The sequence below is a fragment of the Mus pahari genome, chromosome 3 (assembly GCF_900095145.1).
Source record: "Mus pahari chromosome 3, PAHARI_EIJ_v1.1, whole genome shotgun sequence".
In the NCBI taxonomy this organism is placed as follows: Eukaryota; Metazoa; Chordata; class Mammalia; order Rodentia; family Muridae; genus Mus; species Mus pahari.
The window spans coordinates 136,707,059-136,726,909 of record NC_034592.1 but is presented as its reverse complement, the minus strand read 5'-3'; the positions used below and the strand labels follow the sequence as shown (position 1 = coordinate 136,726,909).

The 19,851-nt window shown below is 41.7% G+C and overlaps 1 protein-coding gene across 3 annotated transcripts in view; it reads left to right on the top strand.

The window, feature by feature from the left end:
• Cdk5rap1 (CDK5 regulatory subunit associated protein 1) overlaps positions 1-15,334 on the top strand; it is a 30,992-nt gene extending 15,658 nt beyond the window's left edge. For all 3 annotated transcript variants that reach the window (XM_021194008.2, XM_029537011.1, XM_029537010.1), the window contains exons 10-14: positions 273-328; positions 2,158-2,288; positions 5,169-5,318; positions 7,710-7,850; positions 15,101-15,334. In XM_021194008.2, the coding sequence (XP_021049667.1) occupies positions 273-328; positions 2,158-2,288; positions 5,169-5,318; positions 7,710-7,850; positions 15,101-15,187 (565 nt within the window). In that variant the 3' untranslated portion in view covers positions 15,188-15,334. The remainder of the gene's footprint in view (positions 1-272; positions 329-2,157; positions 2,289-5,168; positions 5,319-7,709; positions 7,851-15,100) is intronic.
• The last annotated feature ends 4,517 nt before the right edge of the window (positions 15,335-19,851 follow it).

Below are 19,851 nucleotides of genomic sequence, written 5' to 3'. Positions count from 1 at the left end.
GGCCAGCCTGGTCTACAAAGTGAGTTCCAGGACAGCCAGGGCTACACAGAGAAACCCTGTCTCGAAAAACAAAAAAAAAAAAAAAAAAAAAAAAAAGATTGAGCCAGGTGTGGTGGTGTACTCCTATGGTGCTAGCAGTTGGGAGGTAGAGCCAGGAAGAACAGCAGTTTAAGGCTAACGAGCTACACAAGACCTTCTTGTAACCCTGACCTCCCCTCCCTGAAAAGGATGAATAGTTTATCTGAGTCTTTTCTTTTTGTTCTTTACTGCAGATATTCAAGAGAAGCATATGTGGCGTTAGTTCATCATGTTAGAGAGTCTATTCCAGGTACATTTAAGAAATGCTGAGTGCATTACCACAGTCCATGGTCACCTTGTCCAACCACCAGCCTCTGGCAAACTCCTTACTTTGTCATGTCATAGTTTTTGCTGCTTCTGTGTTCATTTTCTGCTTCCCTATTTTCCTCTCTCTGTTCCACTTTCCTTTCTGTCTTTCTGATTGTATGTGTGTGTTGCTCATGCCTGACAGGCATATATGCTTTACCACTGAACTGCATCTCTACACTTGGATTTTGACACTGACTGTGTCTTGTTATGTTGCTCAGGGTACCTGGCCTTAAACTTGACCTTCCGTCTTTATCGCTACTGCTTGGATTATAAACATGCACTACCATGTATTCTGCTGTAATTAGGTTTATGGCAGATTTTAGATATGATCCCATTATATGCTTTCCCTTCCCTCCTCCTAATAAAATTACTCTCTGCTTTGTTTTGCTAAGATTTGGTTGAGAATCTTGTCTGAAATTTTCCTCAAATTATATATTTTTTCTTTCTGAGGCTAGAGCTTACTGTGTAGACTAGGTTGGCCTCATGCTCACAGGGATTTCGTCTGCCTCTGTCCCCTTATGCTGTATGTGCGCCCCACCCCCCCACTCCCAAATTCTAATCCCTGACTCTTGTATTGTGCACACTTATTTGTGCTTTGATAGATCAGGGTGATGTTGCAGCTGGTGTACTGGCTTTGTAGTGAGTACTGTGTTACAGACTATGTGACATTTTTTTTTTTTATTTTTTAAAGATTTATTTATTGTTATATGTAAATACACTATAGCTGTCTTGAGACACACCAGAAGAGGACATCAGGTCTCATTACAGATGGTTGTGAGCTACCATGTAGTTGCTGGGATTTGAACTCAGGATCTTTGGAAGAGCAGTTGGTGCTCTTAACCACTGAGCCATCTCTCCAGCCCCAAGATTTATCATTTATAAAATAAATAGTGCTTTTGTCATTTGATTTTGGTGGCAATTGAATAGCTAGTAACATATAGCACTTTCTACATATTTGGTATCTGATAATTCTTGCTACTGTATTGTAAATGAACATAACACTAAATTAAATTCAATGTTTGATCATATATACATATGCTCAGTTATTGTGAATTAATTAAAATGTATAGATAAAGTCTAGTTTAGAGGTAGAGTGTTCAGGGCCCTACGTTCTGTCCCTAGCATTGTAGAAAAGCAATCCTCTATCTCCAAATGATAGCACCAAAACAAATTACGTAGATGTATATGTTTGTGTGAAGTATGGAAAGACTCACTAATAAAAGCAGGACCTGGGAACTGGAATGCTAGCGATAGAATGCTTATCTAGCACATAGGAAGGGCCAGTCTTTAACCCTGTCCTAACCAGTAGAAACTGTGCACTTCTGCAGTATCTTTGAATCTAGCATGCGAAGCCAAGAACCATTCCCTAGTGCTGAAGGAAACATGAAGTGAGAATCCAGTTCTGTCCTGATGTAGAATAGCAAGCCTCTTTCCCCTTGCTCTGTAAGGACTTCCTCTTTCTTTCTTTTTCTCCTTTTTGGTTTTCAATACAGGGTTTCTTTGTGTAACAGCCCTGACCATTCTAGAACTCACTTTGTAGACCAAGCTGGCTTTGAACTCACAGAGATCCACCTGCCTCTGCCTCCCCAGTGCTGGAATTAAAGGGATGTGCCACCATGCCCACCATGACTTCTTTTTTACTTAGATGTGGTCCTATTTGCTTTCCTTCCTTCTGTTGTCTATCTGACACCCACATCCCCTCTGGAGGCAGAGGTAGACAGCAGTGGTACTCTTAAGTGCTGGTCTTTGTCCTTTGTTGTTTATTGACAGGTGTGAGCCTCAGCAGCGACTTCATCACTGGCTTCTGTGGAGAGACAGAGGATGATCACCTGCAGACAGTGTCTTTACTTAGAGAAGTGCGGTACAATACCGGTTTTCTCTTTGCATACAGCATGAGGCAAGTAAGTCATTGATGGGAGACAGTTAAGCATCATCCTCTTACTAGCTTGGGACTAGTAAGCTAGTAAGTAAGTGATTGGCTATGGTCTGGTAGCAAAGGGTATGACAGCAAGACAGACCTGGTAAAATCCCACACACAGACTCTGGTCTCAGGCAGGCAAGAATAGTTTACTGAACTCACATCCTAGGACTTATTGGTCAGGGAATGCAGCCTAGACTCGGGAGCTAAGACTTTGACCTCCAATGTTTCCCAGGGCCAGTTAATAAAGGCAAAACCTTCAGTGAGCTCATATGCAGGTGCAGAAAGTGCTGCAGGGGGGTCGGCTGTTACTCAAGCATTTTTGTAGTTTAGACATAAACAGTTCAAACTGACCTTTAATCTGATTGGTCCTAAGTGGACTCTTTGGTTATAAAATATCTTAACACTAACAGACCTCAGTCCTGGAGAGATGGCTCAGCAGTTAAGAGAACTGACTGCTCTTCCAGAGGTCCTGAGTTCAATTCCCAGCAACCACATGGTGGCTCACAACCATCTGTAATGGGATCTGATGCTCTCTTTTGGTGTGCCTGAAGACAGCTATAGTGTACTCATATACATAAAATAAATAAATAATTCTAAAACAACAACAACAACAACAACAAAACTAAACCTCAGAACATTACAGGGTATGTGGCCAACTTAACCCTGTTCTGATTCAAGCTGTTTTTCTGTGCCTACCCTTGGCTTAGATCAGGCTGGCCTTGAACTCCTAGAGATCTGACTATCTCTTCTCCTGAGTTCAGGGATTTAAGGTGTGTGCTCAGCTAAATTAGAGGATCTTACCATCAATTGTCTTGTTTTCTTTAGTTAATTTTTATCTATTATATGTCAAATTTTAGCCATTGTTTTGTGATAAGGTCTTGCCAGGAAGCTCAGACTGGCTCAATCCTGTTTTCCTTCTGCTTCCCTTAGCTGCCTGAGTGTTAGCATTATAGGTGTGAGCCACCACAACCAGCAAACTTCAGCAGTTGATAGGAACAACATACCATGCTAGTTGTCATACTTATGGAATGTTTTATGGTAGCTGGGTTTGGTGATACGTGCCTGTAATCCCAGCACTTAGGAGGCTGAGGCAGGGGAATCTCAAGCATAAAAACAGCCTGGGCTACAGTTTGAGACTGTTCCAAAAACACAAACAAACTAAAAACTAATAAAACCAAGGCGCCATGTTCTGTAGTCAGTGTATTTTACAAAAATATTTCAGAAGTGAGGCTTCTAGGAGCCTGTATCATCCATTGCTTCTTTTTTTGTGGCCATCACAGGTCCACAAGAGAAAATATGAGGCTGGTCTAGATGGGAAATGGCCTTTCAACACACAACGAAAATATGACACTCAACTGTGCCTCTGTTGTGTAGTAACAGTGACCTTGTCTGAAGTCCTTAGTGCTCTGTGAAGTGAGAATAGTAATACCAGCTCAGGGTTGTTCTGAGGTTTAAATAAGATGGTGGATATAATGCACTTAGAGTCTTGATTCCTCTGTGTTAACCGCTGTCAGGATGGTTATCATTACTAATAACAGGTTAACCAAGCAGGACCCTGTGCCTTAGGATCTTACACCCAGTTTCTATTCTGTTTTCATCTGTGGGTGTGGTAGTTCTTTCCAGGTAGATTGGTTTGAATTTCCAGACAGCGATATTTAGCCTTTCCTTTTTTATTCCTTGGTTTTTGCCCACCTCAGTGGTTCTCTACCTGGCTTGAACATGAGCATAAAGATATATGTAACTATACACCCATGGTGGTATTAAAACACTTTTTAAGGATAATTATTGTTTCTGACTAGGTAATATGTGCTTACAGTGTAAAGTACAGGGGTTAAAACACATCTTCATTTTGCTGCTACCATGTTTAGATCATTCTTGTAGGCAACTACTCTCACTTTTCAGGTATATTTCATGTGTTCATAAACATGAATACTTTCCATACCAAAGACATGCACATTGATCTGTGCTTTGCTAATTTCAGTTTTCAGAGTATTTTGGAACAGTTACATTAGTACATGTGGCGTTATCTTAGTAACAGTTGTCTAATACTCCATTGTGTTGAGAAACCACAATTTACTAGGTACTAGTTGGTGAGTATTTAGACTGCTTTACATCTGTCCCTATATACAACACTAGTGAATAACTTAGTGTATGGATTATTTAGTTTTTGTCCAAATACAAGCTCAGTACAAATATAAAGACTAATTTTGAGTCTGACTTTCTTTTAAAAATTATTCATTTATTTACATTTGCTTATTTATTTTTTTTTACTTTGTGTGTGTGTATATATATATATATATATATATATATATATATATATATATTTGTTTGTTTGTTTGTTTGTTTTTGTTTTTTGAGACAGGGTTTCTCTGTATAGCCCTGGCTGTCCTGGAACTCACTTTGTAGACCAGGCTGGCCTCAATCTCAGAAATCCGCCTGCCTCTGCCTACCAAGTGCTGGGATTAAAGTGTGTATGTTTTTGTATGGCATGTACTGCAGAGTATGTGTGTAGGTCAGAGGACCACTTGTTGGAGTTGGTTCTTTCTGTCCACTACATGGGTTCTAGGATTGAAACAGGTCATCAGGCATGGTTGTAAGCACCTTTACCCACTGAGCCATCCTGCCAGCCATAAGTGTGTGATTTTCATTTTCTAAATTTAGAATGATTCTGCAAAGATTCTATTTCAGTTATCCTTTCTCATGGAATTTTCCTAAAAGCAGAGAAGTAAATCTGGTTTAGGTTTGGACTTTAGACTAAATTATATGTCTGTAACCTGTGATTAGAATGAATGTACTCCCTGCTTTGTACTCCGAGGTTTCACCAAGTCCTTAATGACCTTTATCCTGTTCTGTTTTATAGAAGACACGAGCATATCACAGGCTGAAGGATGATGTTCCAGAAGAAGTAAAATTAAGGCGTTTAGAGGAACTCATTACTGTCTTCAGAGAAGAAGCTTCAAAAGTCAATAAGACCTCAGTGGGTTGTAGCCAGCTGGTATTGGTTGAAGGGGTAAGGTCACATACTTCTTTCTTTTTTTTTCCATTTTAAAATTTTATTTTTTAGCTGGGCACGGTGGCACACACCTTTAATCCCAGCACTCAGAAGCAGAGTCAGGAAGACCTCTGAGTTCAAGGCCAGTCTGGTTTACAGAGTGAAGTTCCAGGACTGCAAGTGTTACTTACATAGAACAACCCTGTCTTGAGACCTGGTCTCATATAGCTTACCTAAATTGTCCTTGAACTTGCTATGCAGCCAAGGGTGACCTTGACTTTGAACTTCTGAGCCTCCTGCTCCTATCTTCCTAAGTACTGGGATTACACCGTCATGCTCAGGTTATATGGTGGTGTACCAAACCCAGGGCCCCTGAGCGCTAGACAAACACTACCATTCTAGCCCCCATTTTTTTTTTTTTTTTTTTTTTTTTGGTTTTTCGAGACAGGGTTTCTCTGTGTAGCCCTGGCTGTCCTGGAACTCACTTTGTAGACCAGGCTGGCCTTGAACTCAGAAATCCGCCTGCCTCTGCCTCCCGAGTGCTGGGATTAAAGGCGTGCGCCACCACACCCAGCTTGTCGATTATTTTTTAATGTTAGATATAAAATATTGATAATAGTTGCTCTTAGCAAGAGAACTAGTGATAAATATGTCTGCTTCATCTTTCTGGAAGCCAGATGTGTAATTTTAGGACTAGATTTCTTGTTTATGTCTATTCAGGCATGTTTTAGTCATAACTTCTTAGAAAGCTTGGTCCTGTAGGCTTCTTGGCTAAATGTGGGGATGCTAGGGAGGGATTCCAGGTCCCTACACTCAGAGCTAGCAGACGTCACAGGGTAAGTCTGCAGACCTGGCCTTGTATGAAGTGATGTGCTGCAGCTAGGGAAGAGAAGGGCCAACCAGGAGGGCTTGTTTCTGCTCTCCATTCTGCTAGGCTGACAGGCTGTCAAGCGCTTGAGATCTGGTTCTCTTTGCTCTCCATCACTGGGACTTCAGGCATCTGTGTCCACACCAGGCTCTTTATGTGGGTGCTGGGCCTCATGCTTATAGAGCAAGGGCTTATACACTGAGTCCCCTCTCCCACCTACATACTAATCATGTTGATATGCACATTACGTGTTCTAGGAACACATGTCCAATGCCAAACTAACTGTCTTGCTGACAATTTCCAGGTTACTCTGTTGACCTGAGTCTATGAAAGTATTACTCTACATATATGTATTTAGCAAAGAATTGGGAAACCCAGAGATAATTCAAGAGTTCTTTCTGCTTAATTCTCTTTTTCCAGAATTTGCTTCAAAATTTTCTACCTTATCCAGCAGATCTTTCTTTCTTTCTTTTTTTTTTTTTTAAAAGACTTTTTTATTTATTATATATAAGTACATTGTAGCTGTCTTCAGACACCCAGAAGAGGGTGTCAGATCTCATTTTGGATGGTTGTGAGCCACCATGTGGTTGCTGGGATTTGAACTCAGGACCTGTGGAAGAGCAGTCAGTGTTCTTAACCGCTGAGCCATCTCTCCAGCCCCAGATCTTTCTTGTTAAGGAAAGAGAACCCCAAGTTGTATGTCTCAGCTTTATATACTCTGGCTGACATGTGCCATTCTGTTTGAAAGCATAAGTGAATGGAGGACTCAATTCATTTGCTCTCTCTTTCTGACAGGTCATTGTCTTGTATGATCTGTTTTCTAATATCTGAAGACAGCCGTTTCTGGTATTTTGTTGTTATTTTCTGATTTTTAGGCTAGAGGGTCAATTTGGTTCCTGTCATTGCATCTTGGCAAGCATATAGAGACTTGCTTATATTCTAGAACTTAATCTTCTTCATTGTGGTTTATCTTTCTTTCTGGTCCCAGGCTGTGGTGGAGATTATCTTCAAATTAGCATTTTTAGTTGGGACAAGTAACTCAAGCCAAATAAATAATCCTAAGTGCTTACTGCGAGGTTGGGAAACACGAATGTTGATTTGTCAAGCACATCACTCACAAGTACATGGACTACCTGCTTGTTGAAAATCATTCCTGCAGATGCCAAGTCTGTGAAGATTCATCAAAATAGTCAGCAGAACGTTGTTTTTGTTGTGTACCACATGCTGTCTTGCTGTTGAAACAGCCACACATACCAAGACTTCATTAAGAAATGTTCTGATCGCCGGGCGTGGTGGCGCACGCCTTTAGTCCCAGCACTCGGGAGGCAGAGGCAGGCGGATTTCTGAGTTCGAGGCCAGCCTGGTCTATAGAGTGAGTTCCAGGACAGCCAGGGGTACACAGAGAAACCCTGTCTCGAAAAACCAAAAAAAAAAAAAAAAAGAAATGTTCTGATCCTGAAGAGCCCCAGACAAAAGGCTCAGTGTCTGCCTCCTAAAACATAACTCACAGAAGCATTCATTTTTCTCTTTGCTTTCTGCAGTTCAGCAAACGCTCTACCACAGACCTGTGTGGCCGGAATGATGCAAACCTTAAAGTGATTTTCCCTGATACAGAGGTGGAGGATATTACTAACCCTGGGCTCAAGGTCAGAGTTCAACCTGGGGACTATGTGCTGGTGAAGGTAAGTTGTTTTGAGTTTCCTTGTTTTGTCCATCTGACAAAACCTCAGAATACAACTAGTTTACTGTCTGGAAGTCTCATAGTCTTGTGTTCCTTCTCTGACACTGGCCAAGAAATGCCTTTCTTCAAGTTGGGAATTTCCAGTGTGGATTCTGGGAACCAAACTTCGGCTCTCTGGAAGAGAAGCAAGTTTCATGACTACTGAGCCATGTCTCAGGCCCTATTTTTTTTTTTTTTTTTTTTTTTTTTTTTGGGTTTTTCGAGACAGAGTTTCTCTGTATAGAGCCCTGGCTGTCCTGGAACTCAACTCACTTTGTAGTCCAGGTTGGCCTTGAACTTAGAAATCCGCCTGCCTCTGCCTCCCAAGTGCTGGGATTAAAGGCGTGCGCCACTATGCCCGGCTCTCAGGCCCTATTTTATTATTTTTAATTGTGTGTATGTCTGTGCATGTGAATGGGGCACTTGCAGAGGCCAGAAGTCTCAGGTCCCCCGGAAGCTAGAATTATAAGTGGCTGTGAGCTTCCCCATGTAGGAACTAGGAACTGAATTCAAGTCCTCAGGAAGAGCAGTATACATTCTTTCTTTTTTTTTTCCTCTAAATTTATTCATTTATTTTTTATATGGATGTTTTACCTGCATGTATATCTATGTATCATGTGTGTCTGGAGCCTGTGGAGGTCAGAAGAGGGCATTGGATCCCTCTTGGAACTGGATTTATAGACAATTGTGAGCTGCCATGTGGGTCCTGGGAATTGAAACCAGGTCTTTGGGAAAGCAGCTGTTCTTGTCTGCTGAGCCATCTTTCCAGTCCCCAGAGTGTGAGCTCTCTAAATCACTGAGCTATTTAGTGTCCAACATTATAAATATATTTAAAATAATTTACTTATTTTAATGTGCATTAGTATTTTGCCTCTAGAACTGGAACCATCAGACTGCTGTAAGCTGCCATGTGCTGGGAATTGGACCCAGGTCCTCTGGAAGAGCAGCTATGCTCTAACCACTGTGCCATCTCTCCAGCCTGCAGCCAAGGTTTTTTGTTTTATTTTTAAAGATACCAATGTAGCTTCAGATTTAGTTGCTATTTGAAAGGGGGGCACAGTGAAGAAACTGTGGACATGACTGCTCCATGACAGGAAAGGTTTTTATTGTGCATAAGAGAGAGAGTACCCAGAGGTACATGGAAGAGCCCAGAGCAGAGAGAAAGAAAAACAGAGTGGACATGGCCAGGGCCATCTGTGAGAAAAGAGACCAGCCAGAAAGGGAGTAGTGAGAACACTGAGCATAGCCAGGGGCAGGGGTAGAAGAAGAGATGACTCTGAGATAAGAAGGCCAGGATGCTAGCTGGTGTGGGCTTTGAAGTGCATAGCTAGTCCTTGGAGTGAGCCTGGAAGCAGGCATGGGCTTTGATATGCAACCACAGGTAGCACTTCTGCTAGAGGTAAGGGAAATGACTCCTTTGGGCAGATGCGAACTGGTTTTATAAGTTCCTGAGAAAAATTCGCTTTTATTGAACAGCTAGAAATCTTCCTATAATCCAGTTTGAGCTCATTTCTGGCTATTTGGACAGCTCGAGACCTAACTTATATTGCCTTCTCATGTTGCCTCTTAATTTCTTCCCACTGTAACTGTGGGTCACTTATAAAGAGGATTAGGTTGTTGATCAGCTTGCACTGTTTGTGTGGGAGTCTTTTGCAAAAATAGAATTCCATTTGATTATAAAAAGGTGATGTTGAGTTACTTAAGACTTCTTTTTTACACTGACACCTGACATAAAAACTCAGACACAGATTTAGTGGAAGGATTGATGTGAGGAAGGAGACTGTGTTGGTCATTCATCTCTGCTGTCCACACCTTGTTTCCACTGAGGTCTCCTGACTGACTGCATGAGAATCACTTCCTCATGGGATTCATACACTCTTTCCTGTTTCCCTAAATTCCATCTCATTGAAACTGGTTCCTTGTGTACTCTGCATCTCCAACAAGCAGCTCAACATTGCCAGAGAAAAAGCACACAAAAGATGATAGAGTGGGTGCTGGAAAAGTGGCTTAGTGGTTGGCCTGATCCTTTAAGGGACCTGGGTTCAATTCCCAGCACCCACAAGGCATCTCACAACTGTCAATAACTCCAGATCAAGGGGGTTTACAAACACACACATACACACACACACCCCTACCTCATACATATAAAATAAATAAATCTCTAAAAGCAAATATGATAGGGAAGGTTGGATTGAAGTCACTCAAAATATAGTGATTTCAGTTAGATTTGAGTTCTCTTTTCCCTGAGAGTACATGTGGAGGGTCCTTGACTAGTGATTGTGACGTCAGAGACTAGGCTTCCTCCTCGATATGAGTTTTTATTCTCAAGGTCACCTGGTTTTCGGACTCCAGCTAGCCTATCCATATTTCTTTGCCTTTTTTTTTTTTTTTTTTAAGATTCATTTATTTATTATATGTAAGTACACTGTAGCTGTCTTCAGACACTCCAGAAGAGGGCATCAGATCTTGTTATGGATGGTTATAAGCCACCATGTGGTTGCTGGGATTTGAACTCAGTACCTTTGGAAGAGCAGTTAGGTGCTCTTACCCACTGAGCCATCTCGCCAGCCCCCCATATTTCTTACATTAGGGCCTACCACTGCGCAGGCTTAGGAAGCCCTGTTTTGAATAGCTTACATTCTGTGTATCACCCTACCTCTGTTTCACACCAAGGAGGAGGGAAGCATTGATGCTCTTGTACAACCACATGCAAACAACTAAGATTCTCCATGCGTGTGCAAGGACTTTTGTTCTATTTCTAGTATCCATATTAAAAGCCAGACATGCTGGCATATGATTTTTTTATTTTTATATTCATTTATTTTACTTTATTTATTTTCTGGCCCCTTTCCCCATCCTCAACAAGATTTCTCTGTGTAGTCCTGGTTGTCTTAGAACTTACTCAATAGACAAGACTGGCCAGGAACTCTGAGATTTGCCTGCCTCTGCCTCTAAAGGCATAAGTCACACTGTTTGTTTGTTTATTTGTCTATCTTCTTTTTGTTTTTTAATTTATTTTTGATACAGTTTTTTTCTATGTAGCCCTGGCTGTCCTGGAACTTGATATGTAGATAAGGTTGGCTTTGAATTCGCAGAGGTCTGCCTGCCTTTACCTGCCCCCTCCCCCCTTTCTTCCTTTGCCCCCATTCCAAGCTCTGGGGTTAAAGGTATGTGCTGGCCTAGCAGGCTGTTTTATTGCTTTTGGTTTCTGAGATAGGGTTTTCCTGAGTCAGGGTTTTCACTCTGTAGCTCTGGCCTGTAGCTCATGTAGATCAGGCTGACCTCTAAGTCACAGAGATGTCTTTCTCAGCTTCCCGGCTGGGCCACCTCACCTAGCTCCTGGCACATGACTTTATCATAGCACTGGGGAGGAGGTGACCCCTGTGGTATAATTCTTTTTTAAGACAGGTCTATGTACCTGTGGCTGGCCTGGCACTCACTATGTAGACTAGGCCTACCTGGAACTCAAGAGAGATCTGTTTTCTTTCTTGTTTTTTTTTTTCTATTTTCTTTCTTAATATTGAGATAAAAGATATGTACCATTAAGCCTGGCTTACCTACAAATTTAAAGTACCTGATTTGTTAAAGATTTAAGTTCTATGAACTAAAGGGGAATTTTAGGTTAATTATGTCCCCACTGTCTCTTAATCTAATAAGGTGCCATATAAACACAGAGAGCACCTGGAGGGATGGGTTATCAGTTAAGAGTGCGTCCTACTCTTCCAGAGGCTCCAAGTTCCCTTGCCAGCACCAACTTCAGGCACTGTTGTTTAAACCACCCAGAGCTTCATGGAGAGGCTGTGTCTCCCTTTCTCCCTGCCACAAGAGAAAAAATACGATTCTTAGTAGAAACAAGACAGGAAGTGTGTGCCTCAAAACCAGAGTTTAGTGATACATAGCTGAGAATGGCTTAGCTAAAAACAAAAAGGTAAGTGGATTAATGACTCATATCTGCAATCCTAGCTTTTAGGAGCCATAGATTAAGCATGAGTGTTGAGAGAGAGAGAGAGAGAGAGAGAGAGAGAGAGAGAGAGAGAGAGAGAGAGAGAGAGAGAGAGAGAGAGAGAGAGAGAGAGAAGGAATATGTGTGTGAGACAGAGGGAGAGAGACAGGGAGGGAGGGAGAGACAGGGAGTACTGTTTAAGAAAAAAACCCATATAAAAGGAAGCACAGAGTTGAGGAGAGTTGCTCTTAACCGCAGAGCCACCTTTCCAGCCTGATGAATTCTTACCGTGACCTCACTCAGGTAGCTATTTCTGAAATCAAAAAGAATGTTTTTTTTTGTTTTGAGCCCAGAAATTCCCTTCATGTACTTCCTAGTTATTTTCCAGCCACCTGAGTGCTGGCACTGTAGACATGTACCACACCCTGTTCCACATGTTTTGTTTGTTTGTTTTTGTTTTGCAAATGGTATTCTATAGTGTATAGGTTGAATTCCTGCTTTCTTTTCCCAACATATATTCTGTGTGCTTCATTTGTTTCTCTGTCACAACAATTTGTTATGCATTGTACTGTTGGTGGGCCGGCCATACTGGTTGTTTCCAGTTTGGACCTAGTCCATTTGATATTGCTATGGGTATACCTGTACATGTGCTGTAAGGCACATACATATTTATCTCTGTTGGGTATATGGCTTGGTATTACTGGTCGTAGGGTGGCTGTAATAGGAACAGCCCAAGTGTTTTACACTCCTGCTAGCGATGCTAGAGAATTCTAGAAATTTCATCTTCTGCTTCTGCTCCTGTTCTCTTGTGTCTGCCCCTTGACAACCAGTGTGAATTTTCTGATTCCAATCCTTTACTCTGTCTGCAGCTTGGACCTTGCACTTGAGGCCTTGCGTGACCTGTGCCAACGGCTACTTCCCCTTGATGTCCTCTCATTCTCTCCTCCTCGCAGCCTTCTTTTTATCTCTTAGATCCTGTTCTGGTCTCAGGAGCTGTGTACATGCTGTTTGGTTGGGAGGTTCCTGATCTTTTGTCTGGTTGCTTTCTTTTTAACTTGAAGTTCTTTCTTCAATGTTGCCTTGGAGATGCCTTCCCTGAACATCATTGTTTTGAAGCAACTTTTCCTGCCTATTTCCCCATTATGCCATAATTCCTGCCTATTAGCCGCCTATCCCCCGTTATCTTAAGAGTACTTATTAGTGCCCAAATCATTTTTGTTTATTTACATGCTTATTACATGTCTTTCTCTGAAAGCTCTATTGTGGGTGAGGTAATTCCGATTTTGTTTACATTTGTATTTCCAGCATTAAAGTTAATCCCTAGTATAAGTAAGAATTTTGTAAATATTTACTAATGGATCAATTTATTCTGATGAGAAATGTGATTAATGGTAACTTTGGGGTCTTAGTTATTCAGTTCTCACTCAGAGGTGAAATAAACTTTTTCAGTAAGTTTTGATAAAAAATATTATAAAGATTGGCCAGGCAGTAGTGGCACACATCTTTAGATGCAACATTCAGGAGACAGAAGCAGGTGTTCTGAGTTTGAGTCCAACCTGGTCTATAGAGAGTTCTAGGACAGATAGGACTACACAGAGAAACCCTATCTTGAAAAATAAACAAACAAAAATCCTAAGGATGGCTTTAAGTAGGTCAGTTTGTATCCTCAGTCATCCCAGAGGCTGGAGGATGGCTCTGCTGGGCAGCTCACAAGGGACCCTAATGGCTGGACCTGAGAAGGATCCATCGTCTCCTCAGAGAAACATGAAGAGCTGCTGTTGGGGACACATCTGGACTTTAGTTTGACTTTGTTTTTGTTTTTGTTTGAGACAGGATTCCTCTCTCTATATATCCCTGGCTGTTCTGGAACTCACTCTGTAGACCAGGCTGTCTCAGAGATCCACCAGCCTCTGCCTCTCCAGTGCTGGGATTAAAGGCATGCGCCGCCACCACCACCAAGTTATCTATCTATCTATCTATCTATCTATCTATCTATCTATCTATCTATCTATTTTTTATTTAATTATTTATATTTTTAGTGAAAGACAGAAAAGAAGTAGGTTGAGGTAGGTGGGAAGGCAGGGAGGAACTGAAAGGAGTAGGAGGAGGAGATATTGTATTCAGGATATTATGTGAGGAAAAAGTCTATTTTCAGTAAGAGGAAAACTTTTTTTAAAACACAATAGCATATTTATAACAAATACAATATAAAAATTTATAGTCTCTATTCAAATACCCACAAGGCACTGTTTCAAGGTCTTTACAAATTATGTATTCATTGGTAAAATCCATTTATTTCATTTTTTTGTTTGTTTGTTTAACAGCTGGGATTCAAAGTGTTAGAGATCTGCCTGACCCCAGAATAAAAGTACTGACAGTAATAATTTCTAATTGCCACTTCAGAAGAACATACATATGCTTCAGAGTCATTGTGACTGTTATCTTAAATCACAATACTAACTTTCCTGGCTTTTCAAAAATCATAAAACTCACTTTGTGATTTTACATTATAAACCTACTCTGTATGTAAAACACAGGTATGTCTAACAAACAAATACATTCATTTGGGTGCCAACCAGTAACTGAAAATGTTTTTAAAAAGACCCTAAATTTATATTTCAAAAGGACACTCTAGATCCCTCCATAAATGGAAAGCCAGCATCTTGTGACATAAATAAAAGGAAATCTTAAAAATAAGCATAATGAAAACAAAACAATGTCACTAAACTCCAGCTGTATCTGGTGGCCGTCACAGGGCTCTGGAGGCCCTTTCTCTGTTGGAAAAGGAAGTGTTCCCATAGCGTGGAAAGCAGGCCAGCAGTCAGGGAGCCGGTCTCCGTAGTAACAAACTGAAGGGAACTGCAGAGGGAAGAAAGCTCCCCTCTGGGTCCACTGCTGCATTCGTGTGGCTCCCAGCAGGCCCAGGTGTGTCCTGCTATGCCCAGCCCACTCAGGAGCCTGTGGCTCTCTTCTCCTTCCTGTGGAAGGCTGGGCAAGCCAGAGGTCAGCTCAGGCTGAGCTGATGGCTCCAGCCAGTCAGGTGTGCAGCCGTGTGCCCTGTCAGAAGACTGATCACTGCAATCGGGACATTCACGGTTCCTTACAAGCCTTCCACGCCAGATGGATTATGTATTCCATTCTGTCTGATATCTCTTCCTTTCAGGCTTGAGGTGGCACAAGCACTGTGCACTTCCTGTCATCTCCATCCAAGTCCTGTCCCCATGGTGCTGTCAGGTTACCTTGTCTTCTTTTGATGGGTTTTCTTTCAGATCACCTCTGCCAGTTCTCAGACTCTGAAAGGACACATTCTCTGCAGGACCACTCTGAAAGACTCATCGATGCGTTGCACGGCCTGAGCTGCTGGGTTAGGAGTGGACTTGGGCAGGTTTTCTCATGCTTTGGAGACAAGGTAATAGTCTTCAAGCGTCTTTACACCAAGTGGAAGAGAACATGTCTTTGTTGTCGCTCGAACAACTGTTACAATAATAAATGTCATAAATTAATGGCTTCCCTGTCTACTTTTTTCATTTTTGTCTTGGCTTATTTATGGGGTTCTTCCTGTCCCTCTGTTGGATGCTTCTCAGCACAAGTGTTCTATACTGTTATTGACTCAGCCGCTAACCGCCCTAACCACCATCAGTCGGTTGGTTGGTTGGTTTATTTGGCCTGAGGATTTCCCTCATGGGCATCTTTTCAGCTTTCCCATTTAGATGTAGATACACTTGGAGTTTTCGAAAATGTTCTTACCTATTAGTGGGCTCTGAGCAGTGGTCCTTGGCTTACTTACCATTGCAGTTATTTTCATGAAGTTAAAACAAAAAAACAAGAAAATCAAATGAGATGGTAGCATGGGCTATTTAGAGCTAGATTTCAGTTCAAGTTCCACCTCCTTTAGCATTGTATGAGGCTCTGTGTATAACTCTGGTATAGTGCTTGCCTAGAATAAACAATGCCCTGGGTTAGATCCCCAGTACTGTGTGTGTGTGTGTGTGTGTGTGTGTGTGTGTGTGTGTGTGTGTGGTATGTGGTGTATGTGTGGTGTGTGTGTATGTGTTTATGTGTGGTGGGGGTGGGGTAGGATGGGGGGGTGGCGAAGAAAAATGTTTAGAGAGCTCTCACCCACTCTACCTCGAGGTAGGTTTTTTTGTAATGCAGGCTGACCTTGAGTTTGCCTTTCCTTCCTTCTGAATGATAGAATTAGAGGTATGTCCCACCCACCATACCAGGGAAGCACATCTGGAGATCACATCTAGAGCTTGATGCATGCTGAGCAAATGATCCTCATAAACTGTAAGCTCCTACCAAATGGAAATAGTCCTTGAAAAATATGCTGCTGAAACAGACGGCATATTTGGGCATCCTGAGCTGTTAATTGTATCTGGCTATGATCTGCTTCGGACATTCTGCTGACTAGCACGATAGCTCATGGGAGTCTACTTAGGTGCTGGCTTACCTCTGGCCAGTTGGTTCTATTTCAGTGTTTATCTTAAACAGTTGTTAGATCAGAACTGGTCTCTACTCTTGGTTACATGTAGTGCTGTACCAGCTCTCTTTACTGTCTGTCATTCTTGTTCCTGATTTTATCCCAGCCACAAAGAAACTTGGTGTCTGCCAGAAAGATAAAGGAAACAACAGAAAAATCTTCACCCTAAATTTATAGCACTAATATGAACCTTTAAAAGATTCTTCTACAGCCGGGCGTGGTGGCGCACGCCTTTAATCCCAGCGCTTGGGAGGCAGAGGCAGGCAGATTTCTGAGTTCGAGGCCAGCCTGGTCTAAAAAGTGAGTTCCAGGACAAACGGGACTATACAGAGAAACCCTATCTCGAAAAACCAAAAAAACAAAAACAAAAAAGATTCTTCTATAAACAAGTCTGGCCCACAGATATCTTCAGCTCGAGAAGCAATTCACAGGTTTTAAATAGGAGAGTTGGTTGCTTAGTTTCTGACTTAGTTTCCCACAAATGTGTTTCATCCAGATCTAAACACTCTAAGATAGCCTAAGTGTGGATACAATGGCATTCTTTTCTACCTTTTAAGCCTCTTGCAATTAAAGATGATTCCCCACTCCTTAGGAGTTTACAGCTGTGTAAGTGGGCTGTATTTGCTTCCTCAGCTCAAAGGCATCAGTGACACTTGTTTGGAAGATTTGCTTTCTTCTCTTTCCTTATTATATATGTTTAAATCTAAGGAAATTTTTATTTCTGTATTTTACTTCATAATTAAAACTCATTTAGTATATAGCATTACTACCTGTCACTTAACATTAAAAAAATTTTATTATTTCCATGTGCATATGTGTGTCTGTGTGTGAGTATATGCATGTGTGTGTACAGGTTCCAGTGGAGCCCAGAAGAGGGTGTTAGATCTCTTGAAGATGGAGTTACTGGCGATTGTGAGTTGCCTGATGTGGGTGCTTGAAACTGAACTTATGTCCTCTGCAAGAGTAGTATTGCTATGAAGAGGCACCATAACCAAGGCAACTATAATAAGAGAAACCATTTAACTGGGGGCTTGCTTACAATTTCAGAGAGTTAGTCCATATTCCTCATGACAGGAAGCATGGCAGCATGCAGGCAGATGCCGGAGCAATAATGCATCCTGGTCTTTAGACAGAGAGGGACCCTGGGCTTGACATGGGCTTTTGAAACCTCAAAACCTCAGTGATACACTTTCTCCAATAAGGCTACACCTCTTAGTCATCTTTTTCTTTTTTTTAAAGATGTATTTATTTATTATATGTAAATACACTGTAGCTGTTTTCAGACATAACAGAAGAGGGCATCGGATCTCATTACTGATGGTTGTGAGCCAACACGTGGTTGCTGGGATTTGAACTCAGGACCTTTGGAAGAACAGTCAGTGCTCTTAAGGCTGAGCCATCTCTCCAGTCCCTCTCTTAATCCTTTCAAATCCTACCACTCCTTGGTAACTAAGAATTCAAACCACTACATACTCTTTACCATTGACTGTTCTCTCTAGCCCTTAAGATCTATTTTCCTTCCTTCCTTCCTTCCTTCCTTCCTTCCTTCCTTCCTTCCTTCCTTCCTTCCTTCCTTCCTCTCTTTCTTTCTTGTGTATATGTATGATTATGTGTGTGTGACCCATAGTGTGGGTGGAAGAGATGGAACTTATGTTGTCAGGCTTGGTGACAAGTGGCTCTGCTTGCTGAGCCATGTTGTTGCTTCCTACTTGGTAAGTGTGCTGAATAGTTTTATGCACACTTGACATAAGCTAGAGTTATCTGAAAGGAGGGAACCTCAGTTGAGAAAATGCCTCTATGAGATATATACTGGCTGTAGGCAGTTTATTCCTTCCTTCCTTCCTTCCTTCCTTCCTTCCTTCCTTCCTTCCTTCCTTCCTTCCTTCCTTCCTTCTTTCCTTTAAGATTTTTTTTTCCTGTAGGTACTTAATTAGTGATTGATGGGAAAGGGCTAAACCCATTATGGGTGGTGCCATCCCTGTGCTGGTGGTCTTGGGTTCTATAAGACAGCAAGCTGAACAAGACATGGGTAGCAAGCCAGTAAACAGCACCTTTCTATGTCCTCTGCATCAGCTCCTGCCTCCAGGTTCTTGCCCTGTTTGAGTTCCTGTCCTGACCTCCTTCGGTGAGGACTGTGATGTGGAAGTGTAAGCTGAGTAAACCATTTCTAACCCAAGTTGCTTTGGTCATGGTATTTCTTCATAGCAACATTATCCTAAACTAAATCAGCAATTTTTTTTTTTTTGCTTTTGTTTTGTATTTATTTTATGTGTGTTAGTGTTTGCCTACATACATGTATGTGTACTATGTGTGTGCCTGGTACCTTAACAGGCCAGAAGGGACATTGGATCCTGTATTAGACAATTTTCTGTTGCTGTGATAAAATACCACCCAAAGCAACTTATAAGAGAGTTTATATTGGCTTATATTTCTGGAGGGAAGGTACATAATGGTGGGAAGGCATGGCAGCAGGCAGCTATCGAAGGAAACTGAGAGGCCACAGTACAGCTGCACATAGAAAACAGTGAACTGGAAGTGAATGAAGCTATTAATTCTCAAAGTGTGGCCCACCGAGGCTTTATACCTTGGACTTCTCAAATAGCACCAACTTGGACCAAGTGCTAAAATACATAAGGCCATGTGGGCATTGCTCATTTAAGCCACCACATTCCACTCGGCTCCTAGGGGCTAATGGCAGTCTCATGATACAAAATACATTTAGTTCAACTTTAAAAGTCTCCATAGACTTTAATAATCTCAATGCTGTTCAAAAATCCAATGTCAAAAAAGTCTTTTGACCTCTTGTAACTGTGACCTCTTGTAAACAAAACAAACAAAACACCAAGTTATATACTTTCAACATGATTGCACAGAATATATTTTTATTTCAAAGGGGAAGAATAGATGCTCAGTGAGGAAATAGTAGATTAAAGCAAGACTGAAACCCAGGAAAGCTGGGGGTCAATTGTTGTTGTTTAATTCACCATGCATCTTCTATAAGAAAACTGCCCCTCCTCAAATTGCTAACTGATGCCATAGTACTGAAAATAAGGATGACTTGGACCTCTGACCAAAATACTTGTGTTTTTACCAAGAATCACATCCTCAGCTCAGAAAGCAGCTGCTAGGTTGACGTGTAGAGTTAATGCCTTTGAATCCAGAAATAGAGATGGCTCCATAGCCACTTCAAGGGCATCTCTAGCTGTGCAGGGCTGGAGGGAGAGCAGGCCTAGGGCTAAACTATGTGCACCAGGAGTGAGGCTGGCACTACAGTTCCTGTGTTCCCGAAGCACCTGAGCCAGAACAAGTGGTGTGACATTCTTTTCCAATCACTTGCCCACTTACGGATGCTGGTAACAGCTGGGGCAGACATTCTACCAGGGACCACACAATGTCCTACAGAATTTCCCTATTTTGCTCATTATTTTATTTTATTTTATTTTTTTGGTTTTTCGAGACAGGGTTTCTCTGTGTAGCCCTGGCTGTCCTGGAACTTACTCTGTAGACCAGGCTGGCCTCGAACTCAGAAATCCACCT